Here is a 21,746-nt window from a genome sequence, read left to right as displayed (position 1 = left end):
AGGGACAGGGACCTGTGGTCCCTGCGGTGCCACCTGAGCAGGGGCTGCACCCCGGGGGCGGCACGGGAGGGGTCGGAGGCAGGGCAGGAGCGGCGGCAGTGCCTGCTCGCTGTCACCGCCCTGGCTGCCGACGGTGCCTGGGGGGCTCCCCGCGACCCCCGATGCCCCGGGGCCGTTCCAAGCGGGGCAGAGACCCCCGGGCTGGGCTGGGGGCTCCGTGCCGGCTCTGAGCGGCCCGAGGGGGAGCTCGTGCCGGGGCTCGGGGGTGGCGGAGCCGAACCGGGGCAGCCGAACCGGGGCAGCCGAACCGGGGCAGCCGAACCGGGGCAGCCGAACCGGGGCAGCCGAACCGGGGCTGCCCGCGGGCACCGGGGCTCGCAGCCGCCGCCCCCCCCCCGGCGGGAGGCGGGTGCGGGGGTGGGGCCTCCGGTGCCCCCCCCGGTCCCGGGCGGCCCCGGGTCCCCTCCCCGCACGCTGCTGCCGTCGGGACTTCCTGATCCCGCCGCATTGGCCGCAGGTAGCGCAGCTGTGCGGGACGGGGCACGGACAGACGGACAGAGCCCATGCGGACACTTAGCTGAGCTTCATCCCCCGCCCCCCCCCACCCCGCTCCTCCTCCTTCTCGTCTTCCTCCTCCCTCCCTGCCCGGCTCCCTTCCTGCCCGGCACATGTAAAACTTGTCCGTGGAGCTCCGCTCCCGTCCCGCTCCCGGTGCTGCTGGCGGCAGGAGCCGGGCTGGGAGCGTCCCCCCGGCGGAGCAGAGACCCCTCCTCACCCTCGGAGCGGGGACCCCCCGGCTCCGCTGGCCCATGCTGGATTTCGGCCCGGGAAGGTGACTGCAGGAGGAAGCGGCGCCGCGCCGGGTCAGGGTAACCATGAATGAGATGTCGAGTTTCCTGCACATCGGGGACATCGTCTCCCTGTACGCCGAGGGCTCCGTCAATGGATTCATCAGCACCTTGGGGTGAGCCAGGGGCTCCCGGGGCCGCCCCGAGGGGATTCCGGGATGGACGGGACGGGAGCGGTGGGAAAAGGAGCCGGGAAGCTCCGAGCGACGGGGACAGGAGCCGGGCAGGGGGACAGGCTGTCCCCGGGCTGGCAGGGGCAGGAGGTGACCCTGGAGGGACCCTCAGCCCCCTTTCCCCTGGCCAGAAGCTGCTTCCCCCCAATCCGGGCCGGGGGATCAGATGGGTTTGAGCGGTGCGGTGAGGATGGGGACATGTGGGGGTGACAGCTGGGCCAGCCCCTCCTGGGCACGGGGTCATTGTGTGCTCCCAGCGCTGCCCTGCACAGGCAGCGGCGGCTCCCGCTGTCCCCTCAGTGTCGCACACAGCCGGGGGTCAGCGGGGATGGCTGCGGGGACACCAGGCGGGGCTGGGGGACAGGGCAGCGCCAGCTCCGGGCTGAGGCAGCTCCCTGGCCGTGGCAGGACAGGCCGGGAGATCCCTGCCCAGCCTGGGACCCGTCCCGTGCCACTCCCGGGCACAGCCAGGCCAGCGATGCCCCCCTGCTCCCCCCGGGAATGTTTGCCCGGCGCCACCGGGACACGGTGGGTGACAGCAGGGCCACCCTAGGGCACGGCTGGGCTTTTCCTTAGCCTCATTCAGGACCCCAGAGGTGCCCAGAGCCCCGGGCAGGGGGGATGTGGGGCCGTGCCAGCTCCTGCCCCACGCTGCTGCGTGTAGGAGAGGCTGAGCTCAGGCAGGAATGCTGACTTGGATGGGATTCCTGGGGCAGGAGCTGCCCAGCTCTATAATCTGCGCTGAAAGCGCTTGCTCCCACATGCCTGAGCTGCACATACCTGCGCCCACACGCCTTCCCTCAGCACCACTGGGCACGTGTGGCACTGGGCTGCTGCCCACCGAGACCCCTGCACCTGGCTGCCCAGAAATGGGGGGCAGAAGTGCCCAGAAGCCCCGTGTGTGCAGGCACAGGGCCGGGCAGCAGCTCCTGCAGGTGCAGCCCGTCCGTGCCAGCCCTTCCTGCGTCCCCACGGGGGCTTTTGGAGAGCTCTCCTTGGAGCTGTCCCCAGGCAGATGGGGCATGCTGAGCACCCCTCCAGCCCCTTGGGAACGGGGTCTGCAGGAGGCTCTGGTTGCTGTCCCCAGACACATCCCAGTGGCTCAATTAGAATTAGTGGCTCATTTTTCAGAGCTCTGATCCCTTTGCAGCTCTGGCCTTCGCGTCCCCCTTTTTGCCAGGTGTTTTTCCAGACCTCTTCAGAAGCAGCTGAAGGGCAGGGCTTGCTTGGGGGAGCCTCTTCTCTGTGGCCCAGCACATCCTCTGCTGGGCAGCCCCACTTTCCCAGGCTCGGCTCTTTCCCTCCTCCTTCCTAAAATTGTTTTCCCTGGTGCCCTGCGACACGGGAGACCCAACCGCACCTTAAATCACTCCTGCGATAAGGGACCAGGTGACTCACCCAGCGTGCTCCTCCCGCCACCGGGACCTTCCTGAGCTCATTTGCAAGGCAAACAGCTCTGCCAGCCCACGCGGCCGCCCTGCGGAAGCTTTCCTGACATCCTTCCTTGTGGAGGGGCCGCCTCTGGGCTCTGGGGTCGCCTGGGCTCTGCAGCGGGATCCTCCTCTCTTTATGGGGTGACCCCAGGTGTTGATCACCAGTGTCACATTAACGTGGCTGCTGCCACATCCCCGTGGAGCCTCCGGGGGTCTCTGGGGTGTGAGGTGGAGGTGGGGGAGCCCTGCAGCCCCACCTGAGGCTCCTCTGCTCCCCAAATCTCTCAGTTCAGGCACGAATCCTCCCTTTCACCCCTTCTTTGCTTGTGAGCAGGAAAAACATCCCAGGCCAGCTCAGGCTGGGCTTGGGGAATGCCAAACTACCCAAACCAGCCCAAAAACACTCGGGTCAGCCCAAAGCAGAGCCCTGGGAAGGCAGAACCGGACTCAGGGCTGCTCACAGTGACCCTTGTGGGGCTGGGGCACGGGATGGGCAGATTGGAGCGGCCAGAAGAGGTTTTGGAGATGTGGGATTTGCCCGGGAGGATTTTGTGCTGCCCCATCCCTGCCAGGGGCTCCTTTTGTGCTGCCCCATCCCTGCCAGGCTCCTGGAACCCCTCAGGGGGCTCAGAACGGGCGCTGGCAGAGGGGAAGGGTCGGTGACAAACCCAGCTGGGTGCCGGGAGGCCGTTTCAGGTGAAATCACACCTGGACCTGTGGTTGCAGGTGGATTTCGGGGTGGAGCAGCTCGGGGACATGCAGTTGGTTAAAGGGTAACTCCAGCTCCGCCGGGTCAGGATGATCCCGTCCCTGCCGGAGGGAGGAGGAGGAGAAGGAGGAACCCGAGCCCTCCTGGCACCGGGACAGCACCAAAAAGCTGCATTTTTGTGGCTGCCCCAGCTCAATTCACTCTCTCCTCCCTGGGGCAGTGGTGCCAGAGGGGCTGACCCGGCTCTATAGCCAACAACGAGCTCTCATCACCCTCCTCTTCCTCCTCCTCCTCCTTCTCCTCACCTCAGGGTTTGCTGGGCTTTCTGCTGGGGCTCTCCTGGCTCTCTTGGGGTTTCCCAGAGAAGAATTCCCCGGACCCTTGACGTGCCCGAGCCCCCTTGGCATCACCTGTGCCACACCTGGCGATGGTTTCTGCCCAGCCCAGCGGGCTCCAGCTGCGGGCTGACCCCGAGGAGGGCTCGGCAGGGTCGGACTGCCCCGGATTTTGGGCGAGCTCCCTCTCCCCTGCCCTCGGGGAAGGCTCTGCCTCGCACGGGGCCAAACGCGCCGGCCCAGGGCCAGGGAATCACTTTGTGCTCGGGGTTTGGAAGCACCAGGAAACCCCGCTGGAAGCCCGGGGCTAAGGAAGAGCCGGGCCAGATGCTCGCCCGTGCTTTGATGAGGGGCTCATCAGGGCTGGATCCCTCCCTTTCTGCTCCCGGAGGGGAATTTGGAAGGGCAAAATGACCTTCCACGGGCTCATCCCGCCTCGCTCAGGATCCCCCTCCCCACGGTTTTCCCATTAAAAGGTGCCCTCGCATCGTTTTCCCATTAAAAGGTGCCCTCGCACATCCCCGCTGCTCCCTGGGGAGCTTCCCTGGCCCATCCCACCGCGGGAATGCCGGTTGTTGTCCCGGCCCCAGCAGCCTCCCAGGTGACTCATGTCCACTCTGTCAGAATCCCTTTTTTTTTATTATTTTTTCATTTATTTATTTATTTTATTATTTTCAGCAGATTTTTAGCTGAGGAATGTTCGCCCAGAGTTATCAGTTTAATAAAAAGAACACTTGGGGTCCCTGCCGAGCGTGTAATCCTGGGATTAAAGATGCTGAAAAGTGCCTTGAGATCGTTAACTAATTAAGACTTCCAGGCTGGCAGGTCACTGTAATCCTGCCCGGTGGAGCAGGGCCCAGTGGAGGGAGAGGCTCCCGTGCTCTTTTCTTCAGTGCTGAAAACAATCCTGGAAGGTCAGGCACTTCCTCAGAGACCCCCGGCAGTAAGAGTGGAGGATTTGGGGGTTTAAAGTGCCCAGATGAATCTTTCCAATCGAGCTTTTCTGCCTCCATGGGAGCTGGGGATGTGCTGAGGGCCAGGGCTTCACTCCCTGAGCCCCACCCATGGGTTGGTGCCCTCAGCCCCCGGTGGTTTTTGCTCCCAGGCACATCCCAAGGGTTTGTTCTGCCCTGGATCCCCTCAAAAGAACAGAACTGAAACCAAAACTGCCCCTGAGTGATACCAGGGCTGGGCTGGGGCTTTGCACGTCCCCTGTGGTGCTGCAGCTGCTCTGGTTTTTCCTCTTTCCCTCTTTCCCTCCCCTCCCAAGGCTCTGCAACAACCTGGGAATGTCCCTGGCTACTTCCCTGCTGTCACAACCCAAGGAAAAGGTGTTTGGGCAGCCCCAAACACCCTGGTTTGCAAAGCCCTGTCTGCCCACAGCTCGTGGGTTTGGGGTTTTTCCAACCTTCCAGGTCTTTGCTAATGGTTTTGAAGCTTCTTGCTGCCACCAGGCAAATTGCTTTTCTCCCTTTCTGTGAAATGTGAGGCACAGAAAGCAGCTCAGGGGTGTCAGAGCCCGGTGCCAGCCCACGCCTCCTCGCAAGGCCACGGCAGCCCCGGGGTCCCCGGGGTCCCCATCCATCAGCACCGAGGCCAAATTCCTCCGTGCCGAGCCAAAGGAATTCTCCCCTCCTCCAGAGAGCGGCTGGGCTGAGGGAAGGAGGCTGGAGCTGCGGCTGGGATGGGTCTGTCCGTGTTCCAGCCCTTTGCAGAGCCATCTTCAGCCATTTTCGGGTGGTTTGGGGGACACCGAGAGTCCCTTGGGGACAGCAGGGACAGCGCAGGCTCTGCTCTGCCTTTGCCTCGCTGCTCCAGGCTGTCCCTGCCCTCCTGTCCCGCCACGGGGGAGCACTGCTGGCCATTCTCACATCCTCCCGAGGATGGGGACAGGTTTCCCTCTCTCTCTCCCTCCCTGGGCAGGAGCAGAGTTTCTCCTGTTCCTGTGGCTTCCCGGGGCTGGGGAAAGCGGCTGAGCGGGTACAGCCTGTCCTGCTGGAGCTCCCAGTTCCCTCCCAGCACAGGGAGCCCCTCAGGGGATGCTCCCCCCTCTGATCCCCCTGCCTGCCGGGCTCTGCTTTGCTCTTCTCCCTAACTCTGAAAAGCAATGTCCCACCCACCCCAAAATCAGCCCCCAGCCCCCAAGGCCAAGCCTGTCCCACCCACCCCAAAATCAGCCCCCAGCCCCCAAGGCCGAGCCTGTCCTATCCACCCCAAAATCAGCCCCCAGCACCCAAGGCTGAGCCTGTGCCACCCACCCCAAAATCAGCCCCCAGACCCCAAGGCTGAGCCTGTGCCACCTACCCCAAAATCAGCCCCCAGCACCCAAAGCCAAGCCTGTTCTATCCACCCCAAAATCAGCCCCCAGCACCCAAAGCCAAGCCTGTCCCACCCACCCCAAAATCAGCCCCCAGCACTCAAAGCCAAGCCTGTCCTATCCACCCCAAAATCCGCCCCCAGCCCCCAAGGCCGAGCCTGTCCTATCCACCCCAAAATCAGCCCCCAGCCCCCAAGGCTGAGCCTGTCCCACCCACCCCAAAATCAGCCCCCAGCACCCAAAGCCAAGCCTGTGCCACCCACCCCAAAATCAGCCCCCAGCACCCAAGGCTGAGCCTGAGGGATTTTGCTCAACGCTGGGAAAACAGAGGTGGGCAGGGAGGAGACACAGCCTTGATCTGATGGGCAGAGCCTTCAGCTCTGATCAGATAATAATTAATAACTGGTTTTGGGGGGGCCCTGCCACCTCCATGCACAGCACCTGCACCCTCTGTGTCCCCATAATTAATAACTGGTTTTGGGGGGGCCCTGCCACCTCCATGCACAGCACCTGCACCCTCTGTGTCCCCATGGGAAGAGTTCCCAGCCAGGGAAGGAGAACTGGTGGTGAATGGAGCTGAACTCCTCCTGTTTTTGCAGGATGAAGGGTGCAATAACAGAGCTCTGTGTGCAGCAGGGAGAGCTGGGCAGGGCAGGGTCCCCTCTGGCACTGATCACCCTGCAAAGGAGCTGCAGTGACTGCCACAAACCTCCCTGGTCCCTCAGTGCTGTGCCAGCCCTGTGTGCCCGAGGCAGGGCATGGAGAGCACCCAGGGAAGCAGCGGGAACTGAGGGAAGGGGAGTTTGGCTCCTGAGGAATATTTATGGGTGGGAAACAGGAGGTGCAGCAGCTTTGGATTTGTCACTCTGGGCCATGAGAACCACTCTGCACCCTCAGCCCTGCTGTTCCTGACCCTGCTCCTGCTTTTTGTCCCACTCAGGCTGGTGGACGATCGGTGCGTGGTGGAGCCGGCAGCTGGAGACCTGGACAACCCCCCCAAGAAATTCAGAGGTGAGGCTGGGGCAGCTCCAGCTCTGTGAGCAGCCCTGGGGCCTGTCCTGGCCCTGAGCATCCACCTGGGATGGGATGGGGTCCATGGGATGGGATGGGATCCATGGGATGGGATCCATGGGATGGGATCCATGGGATGGGATGGGATCCATGGGATGGGATGGGATCCATGGGATGGGATCCAAGATCTTGACATCTTCAGTGTCATGCTTTTTATAAGCTACAAGAACGTAAAATTTGGTGGGTGGTTGGTTGATGGTTTATTCATCATGGTTTGTATTTTTGTTTGGTTTTTTTGGGGGGCGTTAGTTCTGGGGTCAAGTCTATGTTTGTTTGAGGGTGGTCGTGGAGTGATGGTGACAGTTGGGTATTGGTTTTAATACTAGGAAATATAGAGGAAGGTTAACTGATACCATCCATGGGATGGGATGGGATCCATGGGATTGATGGGATCCATGGGATGGGATGGGATCCATGGGATTGATGGGATCCCTGGGATGGGGGCACAGCTCTGCCCTGTGCTGCACCCACCTGGGATGTGCTGGTGTGGTGCTGACTGCCCCAAGAGCTCAGGGTGCTGCACACTCAGGGAAGGGCCCTATCTCAGCAGGATTTGAGTGCCTGGATCACCCAGCCAGGGAGCAGAGATGGGAAATGTCCCCAAACCCATGACTGGGGTGTTGGTTTAGGGCAGCTGCTCCTTTCATCCCCCCTGTTGTCATTTTATGTCTTCTTTTAAATCAGACTTTTTAAATATCAGTTCCCCACTCTGCCTTGCGCCTCCACCTTTTTCTCAGAGTGGCTTTACCAGCACCCATCCCCCTGACCACCCTCCTTTCCCCCAAAAAATCTCAAGACACCAATTCTTCCACTCTCTCAGGATCCCACCAAGCAGCAACCTGCCTCTCCACGGGAGTCATTACCATTAATTCATTCATTAATCTAATTAACAACCCATCCAGCACCTCCAGCATCCCCCCAGCACCTCCATCCCCACATCCCACCCAGGACTGGGTGCTCAGCAGCCTGGCCGTGCCTGTGGCTCCCAATCTCTTTTCCAGGCGCAGGTTTTTGGGCTCAGCCCTGCTCCCTATCAGGATATCCAGCTGTTTGTTTTAATGGCCGGAAAGGTAGAGCTCTCCCCGCTCGATAGCCATCGCCTGCAGCGAGGTGGAAACAAGGGCTGGGGCTGCTCCTGGCCCCGAGGCTGCGGGCGATTTTCGTGCTCCGTCGCCGTCCCCACATCCTGTGGCCGGACCCTGCCCTATCCTGCAGCTCACACGGGTCGTGCCGGGGCTTCCCGCTGGGAAAACAGCCGAGCTCAGCTCCCAAAAGCTCCTTTGGAAATGCCAGAACCCACCTGGGAGCTGTTCCTGCCCGGCTCCACACCTCTCAGTTATTTGCTTTTTTTATTCCTTGCGGTTTCTCCCTCCCCCTGCCAAGGTTCTTCCCAGCCCAGCTCAGGCACGGCAGGAAAAGCTTCCACCCTCGCAGGCAAGGGGACAGCAGGGACCTTCGGCTGTGCCACTGCTCTCCCTGGTTCCCCAAAGGAGCCGCCTGGAGCTTTTGCCCACCCAGATCTCTCTGGCTTGAAGTTTTGCCCCCAGAGCATCTCCGGGTGGAAGTTTTGCCCTCAAAGCCACTCTGGGTGGGAAACTTTTCCCCCAAAGCCACTCTAGGTAGGAAGTTTTGCCCCCCAGATCTCTCTAGGTGGAACTTTTGCCCCCCAGCCCTCTCTGGATGGAAGTTTTGTCCCCAAAGCCCTCTCTGATTAGGAGGTTTTGACCCCCAGACCTCTATAGGTAGAAGGTTTTGCCCCCAGTTCTCTCTGGATGAGAAGTTTTGCCCCCCAGCCCTCTCTGGGTTGAAGTTTTGCCCCCAAAGCCACTCTGGGTTGAAGTTTTGCCCCCAAAGCCAGTCTGGGTTGAAGTTTTGCCCCAGTTCTCTCTGGATGGAAGCTTTGCCCCCCAGCCCTCTCTGGGTGGAAGTTTTGCCCCCAGTTTTCTCTGAATGAGAAGTTTTGCCCCCAGTTTTCTCTGAATGAGAAGTTTTGGCCCCAGATCTCTCTGGATAAGAAGTTTTGCCCCCAGTTCTCTCTGGGTTGAGGTTTTGCCCCCAGATCTCTCTGGGTAAGAAGTTTTGCCCCCAGTTCTCTCTGGATGAGAAGTTTTGCCCCCCAGCCCTCTCTGGGTGGAAGTTTTGCCCCCAGTTCTCTCTGGATGAGAAGTTTTGCCCCCAGAGCCACTCTGGCTCCTGGCAGGTCAGCCCCACATCCCCCTCTGGGCGCTGCTGCTGCAGGAGCCTCCTTCACCTCCCCTCTTTTCCACCCCGATCCATTTTCAGAAATCTGGCAGTGCTTTAGGGACCAAAACCTGCTGCTCCCAACAGGAGCTGTACTGGAGATTTTCTACACACACAGCCCCCGCCGTGCCTCAGTTTCCCTCCTTACAAAGCCACGCTCAGAGCCAGGCCTTGGATTTGCAGCCATTTCAGAGTCGCTGTGCTGGGGTTTTTTTACCTCCCCTTGGCTTCTCCTTCCCACCAGCAGCTCCCATTAATGACCCATTAATGACCCATTAATTACCCATTAACGGAGCCCCGTGCAGGTGCTCAGGGGGGGCTCACGGCCGCTGCCCCGGCCCTGGGGGCTGCTCTGGCTGCTCGGTAAATGGGGCTGGCAAGGGAGATGTGAAACCTGGCCCTGCCCCAGCCGGTGAGAGCGGCACTCCCAGGTAAATAAACACACACCCGGGCCGGCCGCCAGCCAGGGAAGGGACTTTGGTTTTTTGGTTTTTTGTTTTTGGTTATTTTTATTTTTATTTTTTAAATCTTCTTTTTTGTGTCTGAAAAAATTTTCTTTTAATTTTTTATAATTTATATGCTTTTTATACTATATGTTTTATATAATTTATATGTTTTTGTAACATATAAATTTATCATTTATATGTTTTTTCATTTTTTAAATTTTCTTTTTTGTGTCTGAAAAAATTTTCTTTTATTTGTTAAAATTTTTTATATTTTAATCACTTATATGTTTTTATAATATATGTTTTATATCGTTTATATAATTTATGTTTTTATAATATATAAGTTTATAATTTATGTTTTTATAATGTTTTATATAATTTATATAATTTATATAATTTATGTGTTTTTTATAATATATAAATTTATAATTTATATGGTTTTTATTTTTTAAATTTTCTTTTTTGTGTCTGAAAAAAATTTCTTTTAATTTTTAAATTTTTTAATTTTTTTATAATATATGTTTTATATCATTTATATGTTTTTTATAATATATAAATTCATAATTTATATGGTTTTTTTTAATTTTCTTTTTTGTGTCTGAACTTTCTGGGCTGCTATTTCAGGCACAATTAGGGCGATTCAGGCTGCAGAGCCCTTCCTGCCCTTCCAGCTCGGGAAGGGGGCTGGGAGATGTGAGGTTGTCTGCAGACATCTGCTCTCCTGCTCCAGTTCCTGGCCCTGGATGTCTGCACTTCCCGCCCACCATCCTGGGGGAAAACAGGGGAATGGGGGCAATCTGCACTGCAGGGAGGGTCTGGAGGAGCTGGGATGCATTTTGTGCATCCTTCAGGAGCTCGAAATAGAGCTGCTGACACTGAGGTTTTGGGAGTGGGTGCCTGCAGCATCCAGTGCTGGTGATCCAGGTCACGGAGGGATGGGTGTGTGTGTCCTGATGGCACGGCCACCACAGGCTCCTTCCACAGCTTCTGCAGGCTCAGGGCGTCCCCTGGGTGACAAGGGTCGTGGTTTGAGAGGAAGTGAGGTGTTTTGGGATGTTATGGTTTAACTAATAGGTGCCTACATTTGAATATTGGCACTTGGTGTGGCTATTGAGGGCGTGGATGCGCTTCTGAGAACACAGGGGGTTAAAAGCAGAGAATTCTTAGGAAAACTTTCTTTTGGTTTTGGTCAGTGAAAGGTTTAGATTGGGCAGGGCCCACTGGGTTAGTAGAGTTTTAGGGTGTTAACTAATCAGGTGGCTTTTGCCAGATGCTGCTCTCAGTTTTTGAAAGATTTCTCATTTAATGCTTTCAATGTGGTTTTTCACAGTCTGTTGTGCTTCTCTGCTTTGTTTGCAGCTGGTGCATGGTAGGGGACATGGTGCCCCTACTCAATGCCATGTTCCGTAGCATAGGTGTTGATAAGGCTGTTTTTGAAATGAATCAAGGGAGCTGGAGGTGGCTGATGGTGTCCCAGCCTCCCTCCTGCATCCTTCCCACCAGGATCCTCTCCTCCTTTGGTGCAGCTGGGCTCCATCAGAGCTCCTTCTCCCCCCTGAAGCTTTCCTTCCCGAGCAGCACAGCCATTTCCGATGGGAACACTCCTAATCACGAGTCCAAGCAGTGCAGTAATTCCTGGACTCATTATTTATCCTGATTTAGAGCCGACCCAGCAGCCAGCACACGCTGACGTGACCTCCAGCAGTTCTCCCTCGCTGATGGGGGGGACCATCCCAGGAGTGTCCCTGCCCCGAGGGGACATTGGCCCTGCTGGGGACACCCTGGTGGCTGTGCAGCCTCGCCAGGCTCTGCTCTGTGCTCTGTTCCCAGATTGCCTCTTCAAGGTGTGTCCCATGAACCGCTACTCTGCCCAGAAGCAGTACTGGAAGGCCAAGCAAACCAAGCAGGACAAGGACAAGATTGCTGATGTGGTGCTGCTGCAGAAGCTCCAGGTGAGCAGGAGCCAGGAGCCCAGAGCTGGCAGTGCCCACCAGCTGCCTGGGCAATGGCATCCACACCTCTGCTCATGCTGGTTTGGGATGAGGAGGGATTTCCAGGCTGGGTTCTCCCCCTTGTCCCCTGCCCAGCCACGGCTGTGTCACCCTCCTGATGCTTCTTGTGCAGAGGTGCTGTGGCAGAGGAGCTCTGTGTGCACAGCCCTGCACCTTGGGGCACCCCAGGGCACTCCAGGACGCCCTTCAGCACCCCAGGGCACCCCAGAACACCCCATGGCACTCCAGGACATCCCAAGGCACCCTTCAGTACCCCAGGGCATCCCTCAACACCCCAGAACAATCCTCAACACCCCAGAGCACTTTTCAGCATTTCAGGACACCCAGGGCACCCCGGAGCAACCTTCAGCACCCCAGGGCACCCCTCAACACCCTGGGACACCCGTGCAGGAGGGAGCCCTGCTTCCAGGATGTGTTCCAAAGGGCTGGGGAAGGGAAAGGCTCCTGTTGGCTTCCCCCAGCTTTGGCCAGGGCCCACATCAAACATTGCACAACGGCCTCAGGCAGCTGGCGAGGCCCCGCCGATGATTCATAAAAGCGAGGCTGGGGAGAGATTTCACTAAATCATCTCATCGGGCCTCCAGCCCAGCCCCAGCCCCGCCAGCCCCGGCTCTGCCTCGGCCAGGGGGGGCTGAGCAGTGCCAGGACAGGGTGTCCTGCCCTGGAGGTGCCAGGGCAGGGTCAGTGCCCAGCCCTGAGCCATCCCTGGCACGCAGAATTCCCATTTTCCTGCTCCCCTTAGCCAGGCTTGTAACGTCCCAGCTGTCCTGGCCACGAGTGGTCCCAGGGGCTCATTTCTGAGCCTGATTGATTGCACCTTGCTTAGGGCTTGTCTTAAAGAGATTCTGCCATTTCCTGGCTCCTTTCTGCTGCTCCCGGTGTTTCCCTTCGCGGCCGGAGCTCAGCCCAGCCCTGCCGAGCTCTGCAGGCACTGCCCTCATCAGGGAGGAGAGAAACAGGCTGAGAACATCCCCCAGCCCACGGGGGTGATCCCCTGAGGCAGGAGCAGCCAGGCCTGGAGTGGTGGAACCCTGCCTGTGATGCCTGTGCTCGCCTTTCTGAGCTCCTGCCCCTCACTGCTGTGCTTCTGTGGGTTTAAACTCTGTTTTCCTCACCCAAAGCAGCTCAGACAGGCTGGGGGGGGGCTTTCCAGCCCCTCTGCTGATGTCCCCCAGTCCCTTGTGGGCATCCCTGACTGGGCGTGGGGACAGACCCTGCCCATGCAAGGGACAGTGTGGGAACATCAGTCCCGGGAACTGGAGCTGCCACTGCCAGCCCCCCTGGCTGCTGGCTCAGATCTGGAGGGAGATTCAGGATATCTGAGGTGCTGGATCTCCCATCAGAGCCCTGCTGCTCCCTGGAGTTGTTGTTAAACTCCCAGAGCAGCATCAGTGTGGGATTTCTGGGAGCAGGTTTGTCCTGATGGCAGCAGCCAGCACTGCAGGGAGGTGAGGGTGACTCCAGGTGGCACCCAGAGCTCTGAGGGCATGGAGGGTGACTCCAGGTGTCACCCAGAGCTGTGTGGGGACAGGTACCAGCCACATTCAGAGCCCTCACCTCCTTGGGCACTCAGGCCCTGCAGCCCCATCCTCCCTCCCAGTGCCAAGCCGTGGTTCCAGATGTTTCCCAATTCCTCTGCCCTCAGGGGAAAGGGGTGAGAGAAGGATGGGAAAGGGCAGAAGCTCTCCCAGCTCCATCCCTCACTGTTTCCCATCTTCCCATCTCAGTTTTGGGGATCCCTGGGCTGGAGCTGCCTGGGCCGTGTACAGCCTGGCACCGGGGCTGTCAGCGCTCCCTCACCATTCCCAGATTTGCTGTGGGAGCAAGTTCCTGCCTCACTCCTCATGTGTCAACATCCCATCCCTGCTCCCACTGCCAGAGCCAGAGTGGAAAATCTCTGTGGTTTTGGAGAGGGGCTGCTGAGTCTTCTTCACTCCTGGGGACACCTGCAGCAGCAGCAGCAGGTCCAGGCCTGCTCCATCTCTGGGCATGGCACAGCTGGCACTCAGCTGGCACTCAGCCTTTGGCTGCTTGGCTTTGGTGCTGCCAAGAGCCCCCAGTGCCCACATCCCCCATTTTGGGGGTTTGACCCCCATCCCCAGCCCGAGCCCAGCACCCCTGTTCAGTGTTACCCCACAGCCTGCTGTCCTGGGGGAATTCTGGTGCCAGGGTTAGGGTTAGGCCTCATGGCCTTCCTGGGGCTGGTCAAGGCCCTTGACCTTGGCCCTGGGCTGAGCTCTTGGGTGGCTCTGGGCTGGAATTCCTGGTTGAATTCATCCCTGGGGGACAGAGGGGTGCTGACCCCGATCCCAGCCCATCCCATCCTTCCCAAAGCCGGGGCTGGGAGTGACCCTGCTGGGATTTGCTCCTGGGGAGGGAGGAGGGAGCTGCCCCACCCTCAGCCCTTCTCCTCTCGGAGCAGCACGCGGCCCAGATGGAGCAGAAGCAGAACGAGACGGAGAACAAGAAGGTGCACGGGGACGTGGTGAAGTACGGGAGCGTCATCCAGGTACGGGGCAGCACGGGGCCAGCAGGGATCAAACATGGATTAAATATGGATCCAACATGGATCCAGCATGGGGCCAGCAGGGATCAAACATGGATTAAACATGGATCCAGCAGGGATCAAACCTGGATCAAACATGGATTAAACATGGATCCAGCATGGATCCAGCACGGGGCCAGCAGGGATCAAACACGGATCAAACACGGATCAAACATGGATTAAACATGGATCAAATATGGATTAAACATGGATCCAGCAGGGATCAAACACGGATCCAGCACGGGGCCAGCAGGGATCAAACATGGATCAAACATAGATCCAGCATGGGTCCAGCACGGATCAAACATGAATCCAACATGGGCCCATCATGGATCCAATATGGATCCAGTACGGGTCCAGCACAGATCCAGCATGGATCCAACACAGATCCAGCCAGTCCAACATAGATCTAGCATGGATCCAGCATGGGTCCAGCACAGATCCAGCACATCTGGGAAGGGGCTGGTGTTGCTGCACTTCTCATCTCCTCCACCCTTGTCTCCTGCAGCTGCTGCACATGAAGAGCAACAAGTACCTGACGGTGAACAAGCGTCTGCCGGCGCTGCTGGAGAAGAACGCCATGCGGGTCACCCTGGATGCCACCGGCAACGAGGGCTCCTGGCTCTTCATCCAGCCCTTCTGGAAGCTCAGGAGCAACGGGGACAACGTGAGCCTGGGGCCCAGCAGTCCCTGAAGGGGGAGCTCCGTGCCTGGGCTCGGCTCCACACCCAGGTCTCACCCTCGCTGCCCTTCTCCCATTCTGCTCCCCAGGTAGTCGTGGGAGACAAAGTCATCCTGAACCCCGTGAACGCCGGGCAGCCGCTGCACGCCAGCAACTACGAGCTGGCTGACAATGCTGGCTGCAAGGAGGTACAGGAGGGGCTGGTCTTTTCCTTCTTTTTTTCCTTCTTTCCCTTTGTCCTGGGGTCGTGACCGTGCTCTCTTGCTCTGCAGGTGAACTCGGTCAATTGTAACACCAGCTGGAAAATCAACCTGTTCATGCAGTTCTGCGACCACATGGAGGAAGTGCTGAAGGGGGTAAGGAAGGAGGTTTGGCTGCGTGGACCCAACAGGCTGTGGGGGACAGGACGTGTGAGCCTTGTCCTGGCTCTGTGACAAGGGCACAAAAGAGCTCCTGCCTTGAGGGCTGTAATTCCTGCTTGAATTCATCACCTGGAGAACAGCACAGTGAGGAGGAGTGGGATATTTTAGGATCTGCTGGCAGCAGGGAGCCAAGGGCACAAATTACCGACCTCAGGGTGTTGAATTGACTTTTGGGGACAACCCCACGCAGTGCCAGCAGTGGCCTCTTGTGCAGGGACAATTCCAGCAGCTCAGCCGTGCAGCAGGGTGGCTGTTGCCTGGGAAAGGAACTTTCCCTGCTGAGCTATTGTTCGGGGCTGAGGTCCTCCAGGAAGCAGCTGGATGGATGTGGATTGTTGGGATCAAACAGCCTTTCATCCCCAGGCACTGTGCTTATCCCAGCTTCCCACATCCTCCTTCCCGGGGTGTTAATGCCTTAAACAGGTCTGGGAGTGGAGCCTCTGCCTGCTCCAGGGCTGGAAAGTGGAAAGTGATGGATTCACATCCATTTATCCCCTGGGGGTGGAAGCAGAGGGTCACTGCATGGATAATGGCAGTGATGGCAATGCAGGGTGCCTGTGCCCTGTCCCCTGGGCTCAGAGGAGCATTCGAGCTGCCTGGGGCAGGTTTTAGCAGAGCTCCAGGAGGTTGGATGGGAAGAGGTGACAGTGCCCTGTGGTCCCCAGGGTCCCACAGTCCTGCCATGCAGCTGGGAGCTGTGTCCAGGAGGAATCCTGTCCCCTTTGCAGCATGAGGGGTCACAAGAGGAGATGCATTGCAGGACAGTCATGGAGAAATTTCTCCACTGACTGAGTGGTTAAACATGGGAACAGGCTCCCCAGGACAGTCACCATCCCTGGGGGTACTCCAAAATGAGTAGACAAACACTTCAGGTTACAGTTTGGTGGGCATGGTGGTGAAAGAGTGGATTTAATGACCTTGGAGGCCTTTTCCAACCTGAAAGACTCCAGGATTCTTTGACCCTGACCCTGAGCCCTGTGTCCTGGTGCAGGGGGACGTGGTGAGGCTGTTCCACGCCGAGCAGGAGAAGTTCCTCACCTGTGACGAGTACAAGGGCAAGCTGCACGTCTTCCTCCGCACCACGCTGCGCCAGTCAGCCACCTCAGCCACCAGCTCCAACGCGCTGTGGGAGGTGGAGGTGAGCAGGGCAGGGTGTGGAGGGGTTGTCTGGAGCTGTCCCAGCCCCTGCTGCGCTGTGGCTGAGCTCCCCCTGCCTCTCCCAGGTGGTTCACCACGACCCGTGCCGAGGGGGAGCCGGCCACTGGAATGGCTTGTACCGCTTCAAGCACCTCGCCACGGGCAACTACCTGGCAGCAGAGGTAAGGGGGTGGCAGAGGGGTGCAGGAACGTGCCCTTGGGCTGTGGCACCCCTTGCAAAGGCAGTGCCCACCTCGGGCAGGGAGTGATGCCCACTGTTTGCTCTGGTCCTCTCCAGTTGGCTCTGGGAGCCCCTGTGGCTCCTCCTTGCTGGCAGGAGATGTTGACACCTGACCACCGTCATCATTTACCTGGTTTAGGACCAAATTTCCCCCCTGAAATCCCCCAGTGAAGGGGCTCACTTGCTCAGATTGTCTGGGTTTGGCTCCTTTTCTGGCCCAGGGGGACAGGAGGAGGTGCCTGGGGTGTTTCTGTGATCACCCCATGCCATGGGGACCGAGTGGCACAGCCCAGTGCTTGGAAGTGGGACATGACTCACCCTGCTGTCCTCACCTGGCAGAGGGTGGGGGCAAAATCTGGGTCTGGAAGCACCATCTGCCGGGTTTTTCTGCTCCCTTTTAAGGCCAGCTCAAGGCCTCCTGATGGAGGCACAAGGGAATTGCTGCACTTGGATACTGGGGTGTGTTTGGCACTGCCGGCACCGAGGGCTGTGCTCTGCTACCAGGGCAGCAGGGACATCCTGGGGATGCTCCCCAGCTGAAGAAGACACCCAAGGGCAGCCCCCAGGAGCCTTCCATCACTGTGGGATGGAAACCAGCAAACAGTGGGACTCTGAAATGGGTGCTTTAAACCCAAAGACACTCTGTTAACACTTGAAGACAAAAGAAGATCTCAGACTGAGCCCATCCTGGGCTGGTGCTGCTCACTGGGAGCTCAGCCTGGAGCCTCCAGGGAGTTCTTGCTGCCACACAGAGCCCAGGTCTGCTCCCCTGGGCTTCCCCATCCTCCTCCCAGGGCTGGGACACTGTGCAGTGGGCACAGGTCACATCCTCCAGCCCCACCTGGGCAGGTTTCCTCTCCGTGCAGTGTTGAGGGAAGGCAGGAACAGGGATCACACACCATCCCCAGGGGTTTGGAGGGACCGAGCAGGAGGACTGACAGCTGCTTTTCATCTCCCTCTTTAACTTTCCAGGAAAACCCAAGTTATAAAGGAGACGTGGCTGAGCCCAAAGCAGCGCCCACGGTGAGCAGAACCGCTGCTACCGCTGCCCCAACCACGCCAGCTCTCAGCCAGGGCCTGAAAGCAGGGAAATGCCCCAAAACAGAGCCCTCTGAGGGGACTACAGCCGAGTCTGTCCCTCTGTGCCAGCCCAGCACCCCTGCCCTGCACTTAGAGCAGTGTCCCACAATGAGAGGGCCCTGCCAAAACCTCTCAGAGGGGTCCCACTGCATGTTGGCTCCCCAGGCACAGGGAAATGCTTGGTGGATGAGAGAGCTGGACGTTCAAGGGGGTTTTTCTGTGCTGTTGGTGAGGTTTGGATCAGGGGGGGCCTCGTAGCTCAGGTGCATCCATGCTGCTTGTGCTCCACTCATGAGAGGCTCAGCCCCAGCAAAGCTTCTGCTGCATCCCCCCGATGCCCTGGGCACTGGGGACCCCCGAGCCGGGCTCAGAGACCCCCTCCCCACCGTGCAGGGGGGCAGCAGCCGTGCCAGCCGCAGGAACACCGGGGAGAAGATCAAGTACAGGCTGGTGGCCGTGCCCCACGGCAACGACATCGCCTCCCTCTTTGAGCTGGACCCCACCACGCTGCAGAAGACGGATTCCTTCGTCCCACGGTACAGCAGTGGGGTCAGGGTGAGGGAGGAGGCTGAGTGCTGGGGAAGGGCAGTGCTGGTGTGTCCCCATGGGGGTCACTCAGCAGGACACTGTGCTGTTGGCAGGAACTCCTACGTGAGGCTGCGCCACCTGTGCACCAACACCTGGATCCAGAGCACCAACGTGCCCATCGACATCGATGAGGAGAGGCCCATCCGCCTCATGGTACAGCCCTGCTCCCTCCTCCCTCCCTGGGCTTGGCCCCTGTTCCCCAAGAGCTCTTAGGCTGCTCCTTCCCTCCCAGCACCCAGGGACTGAAACACCCTGGATGATCCAAAGGGGTGCGTGGACACCAGCCTGGAGCCCACCCCAGTCACCCAGAGCCCACTCCAGCCCCTCTGGTGGGGACAAACTGGGTCACTGATGTCAGCAGGGGTGGTGGCAGATGGTGGGGACGCACCTGGCATGGCCTTGTCTGTGTGATGCTGCTGCTCTGTTGCTTCCCAGCTGGGCACGTGCCCCACCAAAGAGGACAAAGAAGCTTTTGCCATCGTCTCCGTGCCCGTGTCTGAGATCAGGGACCTGGACTTTGCCAACGATGCCAGCTCCATGCTGGCCAACGTGGTGGAGAAGATGAACGAGGGTTTCCTCAGCCAGAACGACAGGAGGTAAAAGGGAGATGGGGCCTAGCTTGGTTCCTCCAAGGGCTCCCCACCAGGATAGGGCCCCTGCCTGGTGCTGATACCAGCACTGCCCTTGCTTCCCTGCCCACAACCCCAATCCACGCCCGCTTCTCCCAGAAGCCTGGCGAGGAAACCAGATAACGGCACAGCCCCGCTCTGGCCCCTCCTAGAAAAATATCCTAGAAAAATATCCCAGAAAAATATCCTAGAAAAATATCTGAGGGGCTGGGAGATGGCCCCACGATAGGGGCAGCCGCCTTAGTCACTGTATTATTTTTAGGTGGGTGGGTTCTTGGTGCTTCCTGAGCAAACACAGATCCCTGTGGGACACAGCGAGCGGCTTCCGCCCTGCCAGCCTGGCCCACAGGGGTGACCACAGGGGAAGAGGTGTTAAATGCAGAATCCCTGGTGTAAGCCACAAGCAAAGCTCCCCAGACATTCACCCTGGCATGTATAGGAACCGTGGGGGCTGCACATCCAGCCATTGACCTCCATCAGGGAGTGCAGGATCAGCCAGCAGCTCCCCTGGCAGGTTTCTGAGGCTCTTTGGTCCCCAAAACCCACCAGCATCACTGAAGGGACCTGAGTCTGGGCAGGTGAGCAGCCCCCAGCCCACTCACCCCATGTCCCTTCGCAGGTTTGTGATCCAGCTGCTGGAGGACCTGGTGTTTTTTGTCAGTGATGTCCCCAACAATGGCCAGAACGTGCTGGACATCGTGGTGACCAAGCCCAACCGGGAGCGGCAGAAGCTGATGCGGGAGCAGAACATCCTGAAGCAGGTGGGTGGCCCTGGGGCCCTGCATCCCAGCAAGGCTGGGACGTGTCCTGTGGACATCTCCTGTCCTGCTCAGGACCACTCTGGGGGCCAGAGGGATGCAAAACACCACGGGGAAGGGTCTGGCCTCCAGCTCATGCCATGGTGTCCAGCTGTGCACAGGGGGGTGGTGTGGAGGAGGACACAGCCCTGATCTCTGCTTTTGGGCAGATCTTTGGGATCCTGAAGGCGCCATTCAAGGATAAGGGTGGGGAAGGGCCCCTGGTGAGGCTGGAAGAGCTGTCAGACCAGAAGAACGCTCCCTACCAATACATGTTCCGCCTGTGCTACCGCGTGCTCCGGCACTCCCAGGAGGATTACCGCAAGAACCAGGTGCTGGGGACCGGGGACTCCCCATCCCCGTGGAGCCTCAGGGGGGCAGGGGGACATCGCTCACAGCCCCTCCGTGCCCTCTACAGGAGCACATTGCCAAGCAGTTCGGAATGATGCAGTCGCAGATCGGCTACGACATCCTGGCCGAGGACACCATCACGGCCCTGCTGCACAACAACCGCAAGCTGCTGGAGAAGCACATCACCAAAACAGAGGTGGAGACCTTCGTCAGCCTGGTGCGCAAGAACCGCGAGCCACGGTGCGTGTCTGGGGGGCTCTGTGCAGGGAGAGGGGAAGGGGAGCCATGGGGTCTCGGGTTGCTGTTTGTTAATTGCTGCCCTGAGATGTGTAGGATGTCTCTGCTCCGGCCCGCGCAGCTGAAGAATGAGTATGGACTCTTCACTTTTCTGTTGTTTATTAATTCTTAGCTATAAAATTTTCTTTCTGCCCAGCTGAGGTTTGCTCAGCAGGGCAGCCACAGGTACTCTGACCACCTCCAAGGTGGTGTTGTCTTTTTATACTACAAACTATGTATAACATATTTACACTTAATTCCCAATACCCATCACCTATGTTAGACAGTGCACTTCTACTCTAAACCAATCCCAAAGTGCCAACATCACTGCAGAAAATGGAGAACAGAAGAAGGAGAAAGGCTGGACATGCCCAAGTCCTTCCATCTTGTCCCCAAAACCCCCATTCCAAAAATCCTAAAATTGACCTTTTCACCCTGTGATAATTTTATTATTATGCTATTTAAACTTCTGTGACTTTCATGTCCTCATACAAAGCTGGTAACTTGCTCCAGGGGTCATATTCAAATCCCCAGGTGTTCTGGGCTGTGTGCCGGGGTCCTGGGCAACTCTGGACACCCGGAGGGATGCACTGAGTTCTGACAATGGGGAACCCCCTCTCATGGCAGAGCTGCCTCTCCCCCGGCAGGTTTTTGGATTATCTCTCGGATCTCTGCGTGTCCAACCACATCGCCATCCCCGTCACGCAGGAGCTGATCTGCAAGTGTGTGCTGGACTCGAAGAACAGTGATATCCTCATCAAAACTGAGTGAGTGGATGAGGGAGGGGTTTTCCACATCAGGGTGGTGTGGGGTGGTTGTCAGGCGCCCACCAAAGCCTCTCACTCTGCAGCTGGAAGGAGAGAAAATATATCAAAGGGTTCATTGGTTGGGATAAGAACGAGGAGAAATCGCTCATCAAATACAATCACAGGCAAAACAGGCTCTAGTCAGGGATGTGAATTAAGTTTATTCTTAACTAATTCAGAGCAGGATAATGAGAAGGTAAATAAAACCCTTACACCTTCTCCCCATCCTACAAGAAACCCACTGCAGGATGGGCCTGGTCCCACTGAAGCTCCATCACCTCTTGAGGTGCAGCCCCTCCATCCATGGGAGCATCTCCAGATTTCCCCTTTCCTGTCCCAGGCTGAGGCCAGTGAAGGAGATGTCCCAGACCCACGAGTACCTGAGCATTGAGTACTCAGAGGAGGAGGTCTGGCTCACCTGGACGGACAAGAACAACGACCACCACGAGAAAAGCATCCGGCAGCTGGCACAGGAGGCCCGGGCTGGCAATGCCCATGACGAGAACGTCCTCAGCTACTACAGGTGATGCTCCTGTGGCACCTCCTGTCCAGGTGAGGCTGTGAGGGTTGCACGGCCTCACTCCCTCTCCCCCTCACCCCTGGGCAG

General features: G+C 58.3%; 1 protein-coding gene across 1 annotated transcript in view; it reads left to right on the top strand.

The window, feature by feature from the left end:
- Positions 1 to 504: 504 nt before the first annotated feature.
- Positions 505 to 21,746, top strand: part of ITPR3 (inositol 1,4,5-trisphosphate receptor type 3) — a 42,053-nt gene continuing 20,811 nt past the window's right edge. The window contains exons 1-18 of the mRNA XM_054648607.2: positions 505 to 964; positions 6,756 to 6,826; positions 11,404 to 11,525; positions 14,008 to 14,094; positions 14,639 to 14,797; positions 14,902 to 15,000; positions 15,085 to 15,168; positions 16,226 to 16,372; positions 16,458 to 16,553; positions 17,585 to 17,635; positions 18,086 to 18,228; positions 18,334 to 18,433; positions 18,716 to 18,876; positions 19,529 to 19,670; positions 19,877 to 20,038; positions 20,125 to 20,297; positions 20,981 to 21,100; positions 21,480 to 21,662. Of these exons, the coding sequence (XP_054504582.2) occupies positions 876 to 964; positions 6,756 to 6,826; positions 11,404 to 11,525; positions 14,008 to 14,094; positions 14,639 to 14,797; positions 14,902 to 15,000; positions 15,085 to 15,168; positions 16,226 to 16,372; positions 16,458 to 16,553; positions 17,585 to 17,635; positions 18,086 to 18,228; positions 18,334 to 18,433; positions 18,716 to 18,876; positions 19,529 to 19,670; positions 19,877 to 20,038; positions 20,125 to 20,297; positions 20,981 to 21,100; positions 21,480 to 21,662 (2,189 nt within the window). The 5' untranslated portion in view covers positions 505 to 875. The remainder of the gene's footprint in view (positions 965 to 6,755; positions 6,827 to 11,403; positions 11,526 to 14,007; positions 14,095 to 14,638; positions 14,798 to 14,901; positions 15,001 to 15,084; positions 15,169 to 16,225; positions 16,373 to 16,457; positions 16,554 to 17,584; positions 17,636 to 18,085; positions 18,229 to 18,333; positions 18,434 to 18,715; positions 18,877 to 19,528; positions 19,671 to 19,876; positions 20,039 to 20,124; positions 20,298 to 20,980; positions 21,101 to 21,479; positions 21,663 to 21,746) is intronic.

The sequence above is a fragment of the Agelaius phoeniceus genome, chromosome 25, assembly GCF_051311805.1.
Source record: "Agelaius phoeniceus isolate bAgePho1 chromosome 25, bAgePho1.hap1, whole genome shotgun sequence".
Lineage (NCBI taxonomy): Eukaryota > Metazoa > Chordata > Aves > Passeriformes > Icteridae > Agelaius > Agelaius phoeniceus.
This window is presented reverse-complemented; position numbering and strand designations above follow the sequence as displayed.